General features: G+C 43.6%; 1 protein-coding gene across 12 annotated transcripts; it reads right to left on the reverse strand.

Moving 5' to 3' along the window:
• Positions 1-582: 582 nt before the first annotated feature.
• On the reverse strand, positions 583-10,421 carry LOC109747724 (disease resistance protein RGA5). 12 transcript variants are annotated; one of them, XR_012200176.1, is made up of 7 exons: positions 10,199-10,421; positions 9,874-10,126; positions 8,941-9,788; positions 6,016-8,021; positions 5,810-5,894; positions 1,379-1,576; positions 583-1,048 (listed from the first exon to the last, which is right to left on the reverse strand). XR_012200176.1 is itself a non-coding variant. In XM_073506633.1 (7 exons), exons 4-6 carry the CDS (start codon positions 9,768-9,770, stop codon positions 5,854-5,856), a joined length of 2,877 nt encoding a protein of 958 aa, XP_073362734.1. In that variant the 5' UTR covers positions 9,771-9,780; positions 9,874-9,966; positions 10,070-10,126; positions 10,199-10,367; the 3' UTR covers positions 583-1,048; positions 5,810-5,853. The 12 variants fall into 12 exon arrangements, 11 of the variants coding, with proteins under 11 accessions (XP_073362734.1, XP_073362721.1, XP_073362726.1 ...); XM_073506633.1 differs by lacking the exon at positions 1,379-1,576 and having other exon boundaries at positions 8,941-9,780; positions 9,874-9,966; positions 10,070-10,126; positions 10,199-10,367; XM_073506620.1 differs by lacking the exon at positions 1,379-1,576 and having other exon boundaries at positions 9,874-9,966; positions 10,070-10,126; positions 10,199-10,367.
• Positions 10,422-14,454: the final 4,033 nt, after the last annotated feature.

The raw sequence follows: 14,454 nt of genomic DNA on the forward strand, positions 1-14,454 counted from the left end.
TTTGTGGCTCTGCTACTGTTGTACAAACATCTTCATTTTCGTTCTACGTCCACCCTAGATTCTTCTTGCACAGAGGAAATTTTATTGAAGAAAAAGGAAGGGGGGAAATGTGTGAGCGATCACGAAAGATGAAGCATATGCATGTAAACAAATATATAAAAGAACATACATTAATTAGGTGTATCAGCATACATATAAAAGAATTCTGAGACGGAGGGAGTTGTACATTTCTGTTCCTATTCTACATAAACCTATATATTTTTAACAAACCTTGTTTGCAGGGGATTTTTTTAACCAACCTTTTCTGAGAGCATCATGTTCCTGCATGTCATACATATAAGGAAAATGAAAAACTATAGAGAATGATCCGGGTAATCGGCACAAATATATAGCCATTTCCGCCACTATCAGATTTAGGCTTCATTTGGCTTTGTGATGACGCTTTTAATTTGCTACCATGGGGTACACACGCGCTTGTTAGTTGGAGGGACACTTTCCATTTGTGTGTAACAGAAACATCTTCGTAGAACTAGTAAATACTACCCCAGTTTTTAAGTAACAAGTCCCAACAGTGAACCGCAGTTTTATTCGAATCAAGGAGCTCAGGTGAACCCCCCATTTCATTCATCACGACATTGATAATGCAACCTCAGGCTTGTCCGGTTCAGCTTAAAAGAAAAAAAAAACACAACAAAACTGATAATACAACCTCAAGTTTGTCTGGTTCAGCTTAAAAACAGAAAACACCAGCATGCCATGGGCTAGCCCTCCCATGTGACAACATGCGAAACAGAGCAGCAAAACTGAAGTAAAGCGAGCTATCCTTGTAAGGAATCAATTCACTCCAACACCCTTATTCATTACAAAACAAACCAATATCTCTTTCTGCAAGCGACTGCCATTTAAAAGAAGCTCATCGATCACACAATTTCCACTGAAGCTCGAAACCTTTTCCTCCTTCAATTCTTTTCACGGTCAGCGCCCACCCAAAACGTCTGTGAAACTTGCATCTCCGATTCCACCAGCAGTAACCCCAAAACCCTGCTACCTGCACATCGTGCAATTCTTTTCTCTGTAAGCCAGAAACTTCCAATATGCACCTTCGCAACCTACGCAACTGGGATCCATAAGAAAAATATTTTTCAATCAATTATCATTCCTCTTTTTTAAATAGACCAAATAACTGGTGCCGCCGTAGCAGAAACCAGATTCCTCTCTTTACCCCTGAAATTCATCACCCAATCACAAATATCCCTCCATGCTAACAGGACTATATCAAAACAAAAGGCAGATATAACAAGCCACCAAACACTTAAGGAAGATATGATCCACTGGCTACTTTCTACAGCAAAAAAGACACTTTCCTATACCACACCACCTCCATGATTCAGATTATCTCAGAAAGGGGCATGGGAGCCCGCGATCGCCTCCTCCGGTTTCCTTGGTTGACCCTTCGCGGGTTTCACCGCGAGGGGTTACTAGGGAAGAGGTCGTTGCTTTTGGCGGGATCCCGGACCCGGCCTCGACGGGGAGGCGGATGAGTGCCCGCATTCAGGAGCTTCCGGAGGTTGATGACCTGCAGCAGAGGTGCGCTATGAGGGCGGCCAAGCTTCATGATGCTGCGATCTCTACTGGTATGTCCGTCAACATATCTAATTCTTTATTGCATTTTTCTAATGAGGAAATCATAAATAATGCAAACCAATTAGGAGTTTCACTCGGGGTTACAGATAGTGAGATTTCCAATTCGGTGAATGATTTGTTAGATTTGGAGGCGGAGCGTGCCTTAGAAACTATTCGTAATCTTGCAGCGGTTAAACCCATGAATGACAATGAGATTAATGCATTAGGGGTTCGAGTGCTCGATAATATGTGTGTGGATCTAGCACCATCCAATCATGAGTCTGAGGACGATGATATGCTCATAGAGAATGCAGTTGTTTCTTCCGCTGAGCCCGGTTATGAGGATCGGGAGTCAGGTCTTAGTAAGCCCAAACGTAAGTGGAAACGGAAAATTTACCCCGCTTCTGCAGTTCGTAGGAGTGCTAGGATTCGGACGACTAAAAAATTTCATGATGAGTGATGAAAGGAATCTTTTGGAATAGCAGAGGTCTGAAAGACTTGGCTAAAAGAAGGTTTCTTGCTGAGGCTTCTCTGGAGCATCGTTTAGATTTTATTGCTCTATCGGAAACTGGTAGAGACAACTTTGCGCCCCAGTTCCTTTCCTCTCTTGCGGGTGGTGTTGATTTTGATTGGCACTGCCTCCCTCCGCGAGGAAGATCGGGTGGTATCTTGCTGGTGTGATATGCGATTCGCTTGAAGTCCGGAGTGTAGTGATGGGTGACTTCGCGGTTAAGTTTCGAGTCAGGTCTAAGGTTGATGGTTTCAACTGGGCGTTGGTGGCGGTTTATGGTGCCGCACAGCCCGAGCTTAAACCGGAATTTTTGGTGGATCTTGTTCGGATTTGTGGGTCCGAACAGCTTCCAATCTTAGTTGGGGGTGATTTCAACATCATTAGGAGGAGAGAGGAGAAGAATAATGATAACTTTGACGGCAGGTGGTCGTTCATGTTTAATACTATTATTGAAAGCTTGGATCTGAGGGAGATAGAGCTTTCTGGTAGAAAGTTTACCTGGGCTAACTCTTTGCCCAACCCGACTTTCGAGAAGCTTGATCACGTTCTTGCGAGTGTGGAGTGGGAACAGAAGTTCCCGCTTGTGACGGTTCAAGCTCTTTCACGGGGTTTTTCCGATCACACACCCCTGTTCGTTGACTCAGGGGAGCCGAACCACGTGGGAAACAAAAACACCTTTTCTTTCGAGATGGCCTGGTTCGAACGCGAAGGGTTCCTAGACCTGATCGCTAGTGAATGGGCGAAGGGTGTTGGCGGTAGGACCGCGGTTGAGCGTTGGCAAAATAAGATTAGGAGTTTGCGAAGCTTCTTACGGGGTTGGGCCAAGCACCTTAGTGGGGCATATAAGATTGAAAAGGACAGGCTCCTCTCTCTTATACAGAATCTGGACGTTAAGGCCGAATCCACGATTTTGATGCCTGCTGAGCTCCAGGTTAAAAATGAAGCAGAGAAGAGGTTGAAAGAACTTCTCCGCGAAGAAGAATTGAAGTGGGCTTTGCGGGCTAAGGTTCGCAAAGTGGTCCAAGGGGACGCAAATACTCAATTCTTTCATCTGATTGCTAATGGTAAGCACAAAAAGAAGAGAATATTCCGACTTGAACAAGATGAGGGCACTATTGTAGGACAGGATAACCTAAAAACATATATAACCGAGTATTATAGGCAGTTATTTGGACATCCGGAGGATAATTGTGTATCTCTCGATGAGTCCAGAGCTGAGGATGTGCCTCAACTTTCGGCTGCTGAAAATGATATTCTGGTTGCCCCGTTTTCGGAGAAGGAGGTGTTTGATGCTATAACACAGTTGAAAAATAATAAGGCTCCCGGACCGGATGGTTTTCCGGCGGAGTTCTACAAGAAGTGCTGGCATATTATTAAGGGGGATTTGCTACCTATGTTTCATGATCTGTTCTCTGGACAGCTTCAACTATTTCACTTGAATTTTGGAACTATCACATTGCTTCCTAAGAAGACGGATGCTGTGAGAATTGAGCAGTTCAGGCCGATCTGCCTTCTCAATGTTAGTTTTAAAATATTCACCAAGGTCGGGACTAATAGGCTCACACAGATTGCGTATTCTGTGGTGCAGCATTCCCAAACTGCTTTCATGCCGGACAGAAACATCCTTGAAGGGGTGGTCGTCCTTCATGAAACGCTCCATGAAATCCATTCCAAAAAGTTAGATGGTGTCATTTTTAAGGTGGATTTCGAGAAAGCGTACGATAAAGTTAAATGGCCATTTCTCCAACAGGCAATGCGTATGAAAGGTTTTGATGAAGTCTGGCGACGCCGGGTTGAATCATTTACGCAAAAAGGGAGTGTGGGAATTAAAGTGAATGACGATATTGGTCATTACTTCCAGACACATAAAGGCCTAAGACAAGGAGATCCGATGTCCCCTATCTTGTTTAACATTGTGGTTGATATGTTAGCCATCTTGATAGGAAGGGCTAAGGAGAATGGTCAAGTGGGTGGCTTGGTACCTCATCTGGTTGATGGAGGTGTATCCATCCTTCAGTACGCTGATGATACAATCATCTTTATGGAGCATGACCTAGCCAAGGCGAGAAATATGAAGCTGGTGTTATGCCTTTTCGAACAATTGACCGGATTAAAGATAAACTTTCATAAGAGCGAGCTGTTCTGCTTTGGTAGAGCCAAAGACGAACAGGAGGCTTATCGGCAATTGTTTGGGTGCGACTTGGGGGATTTACCTTTCTCGTACCTTTCAAGTCCCAGTTGGTGTTAGGAAAAGACTGGACTTCTATCGATCGCGTTTCTTTTGGCAGGGTGATGATCTCAAAAGAAAATACAGACTTGCAAAATGGAATATCATCTGTCGACCGAAAGATCAAGGGGGTCTGGGTATTGAGAATCTTGAAGTTAAGAACAGATGCCTTCTTAGCAAGTGGCTGTGGAAGCTTTCTTCTGAGACTGATGCCATGTGGGCCCAAATTCTTCGCAGCAAGTACCTACAGACAAAGTCCCTGTCCCAGGTCACAGTCAGGCCAACTGACTCGCCCTTCTGGAAAGGCCTGATGAAAGTTAAACAATCTCTGTTTAATAGGACAAAGGTTGTTATTGGCAACGGCGCTAGTACGCGCTTCTGGGAGGATACTTGGCTCGGCGAGACACCCTTGGCCATTCAATATCCGTCTTTATATCGCATTGTTCAACGACGTGAGGTGTTCGTTGCTACGGTGTTTCAATCCATCCCCCTTAATATTCAGTTCAGACGGTCGTTAATGGGCAATCGTTGGGAAGATTGGCTTCATCTAGTTCGGAGACTAATGGATGTCCAGCTTTCTCAACAACCCGATGAATTACGCTGGAAACTGACTAGGTCTGGAGTATTCACGGTTAAATCAATGTATATTGATGTAATTAATTCGAGCTCCATTCCTACCTCCAAGCATGTTTGGATTGTCAAAGTTCCTTTGAAAATAAAAGTGTTTATGTGGTTTGTTCATAAACAGGTTATTTTAACCAAGGATAACTTGATTAAGCGTAATTGGACAGGACCTACGAGGTGTAGCTTCTGTGATCGGGACGAGACGATCGAACATCTCTTTTTTGATTGCCCGTTTGCCAGAGTACTTTGGCGGACGGTTCACATTGCTTTTAATATTACTCCACCGAATTCTGTTACTACGTTATTTGGGACATGGCTCACTGGGATTGAGCCTGCATTAGCGAGACATATTCGTGTTGGAGTTTGCGCTTTGTTGTGGACTATCTGGACTTGCAGGAATGATTTGGTTTTTAACAGAACATCACGTATTCACTTTTTGCAGGTTATTTTCCGAGCCATGGCTGTGATCCGTTCATGGTCGCTACTCACTCCGATGGAGGCCAGGGAGCATTTGGTTACTGGATCTATCCGCTGGGAGATGGTAGCTCGGGATATCTTCAACCGGTTTGGATGGCGGTCATGTAATAGGATAGACAATTAGTTTACCTATCTATCTTTAGCCAGCCGGTTGTGGCGTCTTATCTTGGCTAGTCTGTGTGTCCAGCCTCTTTAGCTCTGTGTGAGCTGTCTTTTTATTACTTTTCAGTCGGAGACTTTGGAACTTTGTTGGAACCTTTTATTTCAGTAATAAGATGGCCGTATGCATCATTCTGATGCAGAGGCCGGGGAGATCTCCCTTTTCGAAAAAAAAATCTGCTACATACCTGGGAGCACATCAGATATAATGTGAGTCGCTCTGGATCAGAAATCAGTTCTCCTCGTCCTCACACAAATCGTCATCATGAGCATCTTGGTAGATTCCAAGATCAAAATCAATGCAGAAAATAATAAGGTCAGTCCGTCATTTAGAAAAAAACACATACGTATGTGAACAAGTGATTAGTTAGGTGCAGGCGTGCAGCATGAGTACCTTTTGCTATATCCGGGAACATGTAAATTTCAATCGGGGGATGGTTGGGATGGGCGTCGAGGGCGTGCCTCACCGCAGCTTCCGCTTCCTTGGCCTCCCCAACCCTCGCTCCACCGCAATACATATAAACGCAGACATCCCGCCGAAGGGAGAGCAGGTTCCCCTGCAGGCCCAAGTCGAAACCACGGTTACCATCCTCTTTCGCCACCCGCATGCCCAGGCTGAACCTAACTACTTCCGCCCTCGGCAAAGCTCCTGATTCAAAAATTATCTGCGCTGCGGATCCACAATCCAACTCAAAGTATACCACACAACGGAACCCATTCGCACAGATGACTAGCAGCCGTTGTGTTTGGTGGGTGGTCTTTATCGCGAGACATCGAAGGGACAGCAACCCCCCAATGATTTCCACGTCCTCCTGCTGCACTTCCTTCACTGACGTGAGGATTAACTCGGAGAGGTTCGAGAGATGCGAGGGGTCTCTCTTTATCCACCCTCGCAGTGCAGAGAGTTGGCTGGGCTTGTATGACACAAATTCGCGGAGATGTACAGGAGGCACCCAGCGTTCTCCCAAGAGATCCATCAGTTCAAAAGATGTTTCTCTAGAATTGCAACTAACAATTAGGCTTTCGATGTGATGTAGGTTGCACAGGGACTTTACAAAACCTTCATACAAATCCAAACTACCATCCTTGAAGCAAATATGAAGCTCCCTCAGCTTTGCCAGGTTGCCAAGCTCTTGTGCAATAATGTTCAGAGAGACCCAGAACCCCCTCAACACTTCAATGGATGTCAGATTCTGCAACACACCAGGAGTTGGAACCACCTTAGAGAGACAAACATTTAGGTAGATTAATCTTTTCAATTTAAAAACAGCGGGCGGCAATTCATCTAGCTCATAATTGTCTCCAAGATCCAACACCTCCAAAAACTGCAGGTTTCCTATCTCAGCCGAGAGTTCCCTGATTCCAGTACGTGCTAGACCAAGGTACCTCAGGTGAACTAAGTGTCCAACACCCTTGAGGTTAAGTTGGAGGCTGCTACTTTTTCCCAGATTACAGCCCGACAAATCAAGTACCCGCAGAACTTCAAACCTTGACAGGGCTGGCATGATATTAATAGCAGATGTAAAGATAGTAATGGACCTCACTAGTGATATACCTGTGAAATTTCTGAGAGGCGTGCCTTGATGATCTTTATTTCTATCTTGAAGGGACAAACGACGAACATTGCCTTGTGAAGACATGCTATCCCCAGTACCATCCAATAACTTAGCAAACTTTGCTTCATGTGACAAGTTGCAGATAAGGTCAAGAACCATATCATGTACACGGCAAGCATGTACCTGGCCTAGATCATCATATATTGGCTGGATCATACTTCTATTAATGAGCTGGTTGAAGTAGTTTAATCCGACCAAAAATAGGCTGGTCCCTTGCTTTCCATGGTGGACAAATCCTTCAGCCACCCACTTCCATATGAGTCTATCTCTAGCAATCATGCTATCTTCTGGATATATACATAGGTACAGTAGACAAGTTTTCAGATGAGAGGGTAGATTATAATAGCTGAAAGATAGTATTCTACGCATCTCCTCTAGACTGTTATCTTCTGTTAGTCCAGAGCCAATGGACTGGAGCAGAATATCCCTCTCATGCTTTGGTTTCATCTTCTGGCCACTGGCCAAAGCACTAGCAATAGTAATGATGGTTAGTGGTACCCCACCACATTTCTTCAATATATCTTTAGACACTTGTTCAAATTCATTTGGACATCCACTATCATTGGGAAATATTCTTTTGTAGAAGAGCCTTCTGGAGTCATCGGTAGAAAGTGGTTCCATTTTATAAATTGAATCATCGGCTGACGAGCAACATGAATTGGAGACACTGACAATGCGGGTTGTGGTGATTAGCCGACTGCCTAGATTATTCCTGTTGGAGAAAGCAAAGTTGATGCCTCCCCACAATTTTTCATCCCATATATCGTCAATTATGACGAGATACCTACATTAGTTCAGAGTATCCGTGTAAGGTATTTACAAATCACAAAACTCAGAGCTATATGAACATATGGGTGGAACTATACATCTATAAGGGCATATATTCAGAAACAAACTAGTAATAAGCATGCGTCTCAAACTCGACAATATGATTCTTTTTTTTTTTGAGAATCTACAATGTGATTCTCTTGAAGCATGAATTATGACTTATGAGCCTCCAATCAGATGATAAACAATCTGAATAAATATTTAATATTCAAGGGAGTAAAACACAACTAGGAACTTGTTGGATCAGTGACCATGGGTAGAATACAATTAACTACAGAAGTTCAAATGGCCAGGTGATATATCAGAAAGACCCTGGTACAGATTGGCCCACCAATTTCATATATGGCAGCTAATGACCTCTTGGAGACTTAAATTGTGTGGCATTATCCTTTCGTCTATCTTTTGCTGATTTAAGTTTCCAGAAAAAGTCATGGATGGAAATATAATGTAATAATGAAGAGATAATTTACCTTCTTGTTTTGTCGTCAATCAAAGATACAATATTTTAGGAATTTTCAAGGGTAGCCTTTGGCGCGCGTTGCCACCCTTTAAAATATGTGTTTCAAAACTAGTGGGTTTTTAAATTCTTGTAACATTCATTTCCCACTTTCCTTTGTGTGTAATATTGGTTAGAATTGTTATTACACCCATTTCTCTGAAACGTAAAATGTTTAGATGGATTATTTGGACCGATGCCAATAAGTTTCAGCCAGTGTAATGAATGAAACAAGAAGTACTTCTAATTATTTTTATAAAGGAGGGAAGAATCAAACACATATATACTTAAACATGCCTAAAATATAGCACCTATAAGGTCCACAGTTTAGTGCAAACTTCATACAATAGTGTAACTTTTTCCTGTAGCTCATGCATACCTTTTGTTCTCTAGGAATTCTTGAAGCTTTTTAATAAGCTGATTGGCATCCAGCATCGCAAGATCTGAGTGAGGGTTGCCGAGATCAATGAGGATATCCCTTAAAACCTTCTTCATATCAGGGTTCTGACCGACGGGAACAAATGCCCGACAATCGAAATCACCTTTAATCTTGTCGTATACTGCTCTAGCAAGAGTGGTCTTGCCCAACCCTCCAAATCCAACAATGGAGACCTTCTTCAGTCTCTTGTTAGAGGCATCATCTCCCTCCATGGAGAGCAAACTCATGAGCTCCTGATCCCTCTTCCCATAGATGCCAACTAGCTCTGTTGCTTCTGCGTACAAAGCTCGAAGACAAGGATCGATAGTAATTGGTTCCGTAGGATTAGGAACAACTACCTTGTTCCTGTCACGCCTAGCAGCCACCTCCTGAAGTTGCTCCTTGATTTCCTTGACGGTGTCAGCTATCCGATGGTGATTCTTGCCTTTCTTGAACAAGCCGATCATCTTGTTCTTGAGCTCCTTGAATCTGCCGGAGTTGTCATGGGGCTGCTGAATGCCGTCGCCGTCGATGCGTACGAGGAACTTGTCGACGACATCCTCCATGTTGTAGGAGAGGTCTCTGACCTCGTCGGCCCAGAGCTTGACTTGCCTATCGAGCTGGTCCCGCGGCACCTCTCCAACCTTGATGAGGGCTGCGTGCATGCTCTCAAGCTCCATGGAGAGAAAGCGGACGTCTTTCTTGACGCGCTTGTGCAAGTTGTACTCATCCATGAGCAGTTGGCCCAGCTTGGGGAGCAGGCTGCCCATGGCACCCGTGACCACCTCCATGACCAATCAGCTGAAAAACTGCAAATCGATGAACCTAGAGAGCTGCAATGCAATCCAAGCTCTAGAACTGAATTTACAAGCCAAAACTTAGCAAGATTCTCACCTTTGGTGCTTCACGGCAGAGCAGAACAGAGCGGGGGCACCCTCGTCGGAGGGGACAAGGAAGCGGAAGCTGCGACGGCCCACCAGAGGCTCACTGCTCCCAGTGTGGAAGAAGAAGAAACTATAATCTACTGTGGCAAGCAAACCAGCAGATTAACAAGGTGAGCAGAACAGCAAGAAAGGTGAGAAGAAGTTACGTCCGAGTCAGCGGTCAGCTCTGAATGGTTCTTGATAGCTAGTTTTTCACTGCGACCCTGGATTCAACCAACACAAATCTATCAGACTCTCAAGCAGCAGAAGTAATCAGTTTTTAGCAGGAAACATACCTCCGCGGTCGTCAAGGTCTCTGGGAGTGAGCTGGCAGGGGAGAGCACTCAGTGGAGGTTGGATGCGGATGTATGTATTACAGGCGACAAGACACAATGGAGGAGAGGAGGAGATAAGAATGAGAGGAAGAGAGCAACACCTCAGTGGTGGATGCGTTGGATGTGGGAGAAGGTGCGTGTGATCGTGAGTGGTAAACAAGAAAGGGAATGCTTTCGGTGGGTGGGTGGGTGGGTGGGCGTGGAAAGAAGCGCATCGCTTGGTGGCCGGCATCATCATCACAAAAGCACTAGAAGATGCACCGCTTGTGTTCATACCAACAATTTTTTTTTTGTATAATGAAAACATGTTGCAATAAACAATCACAACCAAAGTAACAACACACAGAACTTGGATTCATATCAGCCATGATTCAGATAATTCGTAAATCAACTAGTGTTCCTCATACCACATACTCATATGAGCCATCAATCCAAAAAGGCTAGCACATCTGGAGCTCACCCCATGAGGCTAAAAACATGGTCACAAGTTTAGCACTTCTTTTTATTAAAATACCAAAAAAGATTTTTTGGGCTGGAAGCATCAAAACAGAAAATTGCGCACCATATTGAAGGTAGCACAAGAATCATGGACGTGAAGAGCCAACAAATCCCCACCACAGACCCCCAATATAATCACTTCAGTGAATGTAAACAGAACTTAAATCATGGTTTGGAAATTCAGAACCTGAAACCTTGCCTACAAAAGTGAACGATCATGAACATACGCTAAACTGTAACAATAAATACATAGTTCCAGTTGTCTTCAAAGTTGACCGATTATTGATATATACAAAAGTTATGACAATAAAACTCAGTTCACTATAAACCTTGTCTTCAAAGTTGAGCGAATCAGCGTCACGAGCATTAATGCAGGCGACGCCACAGCCCACAGCACATAAATGTCATCTAGATTGCTAACTAATTCTCTGTTTCTGTCTTAGACAACACATCCATGCCTTGTGCAATAATAATACTGCAGATACAGGTGAGCACCATTACTACTGTATATATTTTTGACGAAAAAGCAGCTATAGCTGATTTTCATTGATGAAGAGGAAGCATAGAGTAGCTGATGCTTACAAATACAGGGTTTGGCACCGGCGACAAACTATACAGACCTTCGTATGTTTCGGTTCCTCGGTTTCGCAGCTAGCTGGATTTCGTGTTCCTGTACGAGTTTGCTTTCTGGTGTTTTACAAAATTGTACTCCGAATGAAGCCTATGTCTCGCGTGAAGGCCAGCGCCCAAGCGCTTTTTTTTTCATTTTTTAATTTTTTAACCAAGTGTTTTAATATTTTATTATTTCCATAAAATATTTGAAAAAAATGTGAACCAAGTGTTTTAATTTTTTTAATGCGCATAGGCAAAAATGTTTACCATGTATACGAAATATTTATACAAACAATAAACAATGTGTGTAAAAAAAGTTAATCATGTATTTAAAAAAGGTTAATAACTATATGAATTTTTTAATCAATTATGAAAAAAATTATTACACATTTTACTTGCAGCTGTATGCCTTGGTTGCAGACCGGGTTAGCTGTCGCCGGGCTTGGTCCCAAATCCGGCCGCTTGAGCCGTCGGCAGAGGTCGTCAGGTGGACATGCATGGAGGCAGTGCCTCGAGGTGGACGTGAGCAGCGCTAACGCCATAGGAAGGGGACGTCGGAGCCCGCGTCGACGGTGGCGGCGGCGATGATTTGGGCGCAGGAGGCAGAGGGAGCCAAGTCCTATGTCTCGCGTTTTTTCTCGGAAGGGGAACGAGAATTTAGAGGGAGCGTCCTATGTCTCGCGTTTTCCTTTTAGGCTCCCTAAGGGCCTGTTCGCTCCAAAGGAAATTTGCAGGAATTGTACAGGTCTAGGTTCCTTTGAAAGGAAGTTTTCATGAAGCTGTTCGATTTAAAGGGATGACTACAACCATTCCTCTGAAAAGGTCAGCATTCCTTCACTTTTCACAGGAAGAGAAAAATCCAGCCTGAGCTCTTGTTTGGGCGGATGCCCGAGGCAAGCTGCTGGTTGTCCAAATAAAATAATAATTCTATACAGATGCAAGATGACTCCAGCCAATAAACCATCCAGTCAATTAAATTATTTGAAAGATTACCTCTCATTAGAAGAGATTCCTGTGTTTTCCAGGCATATATAGTCGAACATAGACCTTCGTATGTTTCGGTTCCTCGGTTTCGCAGCTAGCTGGTTTTCGTATTCCTGTACGAGTTTGCTTTCCGTTGTTTTACAATACTGTACTTCGAATGGAGCCTAAGTCTCGCCTGAAGGACAGCGCCCAGGCGTTTTTTTTCTTCATTTTTTTTGCTTTCTTATTTTACTTTCGATTATACTTCCAGATATTCTAAATAAATTTATTATTTCCATAAAATATTTGAAAAAAAATGTTAACCAAGCGTTTTATAATTTTTTAATGCGAACAGGCAAAAATGTTTCCCATGTATACGAAATATTTATACAAACAATAAACAATGTGTGTAAAAGAAGTTAATCATGTATTTAAAAAATGTTACTAATAACTATATAATTTTTTTATCAATTATTTAAAAAAATATTACACATTTTCATTTTTAATGTATATATAAAAATATTAATAAATAATTTGGAAAATGTTAAATGCGTATAGAAAAATGTTGACCATGTTTTTTCTTAAAATGATAACTTTGTATTTGAAAAATGTTAAATCTGTATAGAAAATGGTGACCATGTATTAAAACAAAGTTATTCTTGTATTTCAAATATTTTAATCAAGCATTTGAGAAAATATGTATAGGAAATATCTGGGCCATGTATTAAAAATGATAAATTTTATTTGAGATGTTAAATGTGTACTAGAAAATGTATTAGATATATACCAAAAAAGTACAATATATTCGGAAAAATTAGATATCAGAAAATAAAAATTTCAAAAAATAATAATCATATATTTAAAAATATTCAAAATTTATACAAAAATGTTTCTAATGTATATCAAAATGTTGAATGTGAACGGATTGGTCACCTGGGCGTCCCCATGCACCTCGACCTGGGCCAGACCCACCCGATTGGTCACCTGGGTGTCGCTCTAGGCCTCATACCCAACACTACCCAAGCCCAATTCCGAATCAGCTGTGGCTGGCCTAGCTAGGCCCAGCAAGTGATTCAAACGGTCTCGTCTTGCCGCTCGGATCTCGCGAATCTCGCCGGCCTCCGCGGACGGATGGATCGCCGTCGGGACGACCTTCTTCTTCTTTCTAGTGACCTTCGTCCACACATCCGGTGGAAAGAAGTCCGACAAAGTAATCTGTGACGTGCTTACCTTAGGAAGAGGACAAATCCAGGGCTTGATCTTCGTCACAGATGATGCGGCTTCCCTTGGCCCGAAGACCTTCCCGTCCCTGCGCCTCTATCCAAGCGCATCATGCGCCGATGTCGTACCGACGGGAAGCGGCATCTCCGACCGTAGCCCTGGCAGCACCTCCTTCTTGCATCCAGCCATCGGTTAGTCATCCGCGTCGTCGTCGTCATCACCTTCGGCTAGGACCCAAAACCTGCCCCCAAACCGTGGCTCCGGCTTCGAGGGTTCAGGTTCCGACGTGAGATCCATGATCTCGATCCGATCCTCCAAATTACGCGAACCCTGCACACAATCAACAACACAAACCTCGAAAACATCAATCGTCAAACGCGTACCTTCGGTGATCCGCTTGTTATCGTCCAGATACCGGCCGACGAGGATGTCCCCCTCTGGCTCTCTCACCGTCGTCCATCTAGACGGAGAATGCGAATAGAGAAATCCCTCTCGCCATCACCCGGCTGCCCGAACGTCCTCAAAATGCATTCACCATCTCGCCGGTGAGAGATATTCCGCGATCCGATCCCGATCGGTCGCCACGGGAAATCCGCATGGGTCGTCTCGTGATGCCCGCGCCTGCGCCGCCGGCGTCGTCAATAGCTGTTGCGAGGGGGTGGTTCCGGCGGTGGTGGCAGGCTCGCCGCCCCTTCGCCCTCTCCTTCACGCCCTCTCATCCAGGTTTCTCTTTAAAAATTACAAGCATATTGGTTTGTGTTCTTTGCTTCATCCTCTCACACCTCCATTTAGAGCTCCTTTCTCTAGTTCTAATCAATGATTTTTTTTTATCATACTTTGGGCCGAAGAGTTTAAGGTGTTTCTGCTCTGTTTTACATTTTACATCAAGTACATGTTAGTCTAAAATATGTTATTTAGTGTTG

Source organism: Aegilops tauschii, chromosome 1 (assembly GCF_002575655.3).
Source record: "Aegilops tauschii subsp. strangulata cultivar AL8/78 chromosome 1, Aet v6.0, whole genome shotgun sequence".
NCBI lineage: Eukaryota > Viridiplantae > Streptophyta > Magnoliopsida > Poales > Poaceae > Aegilops > Aegilops tauschii.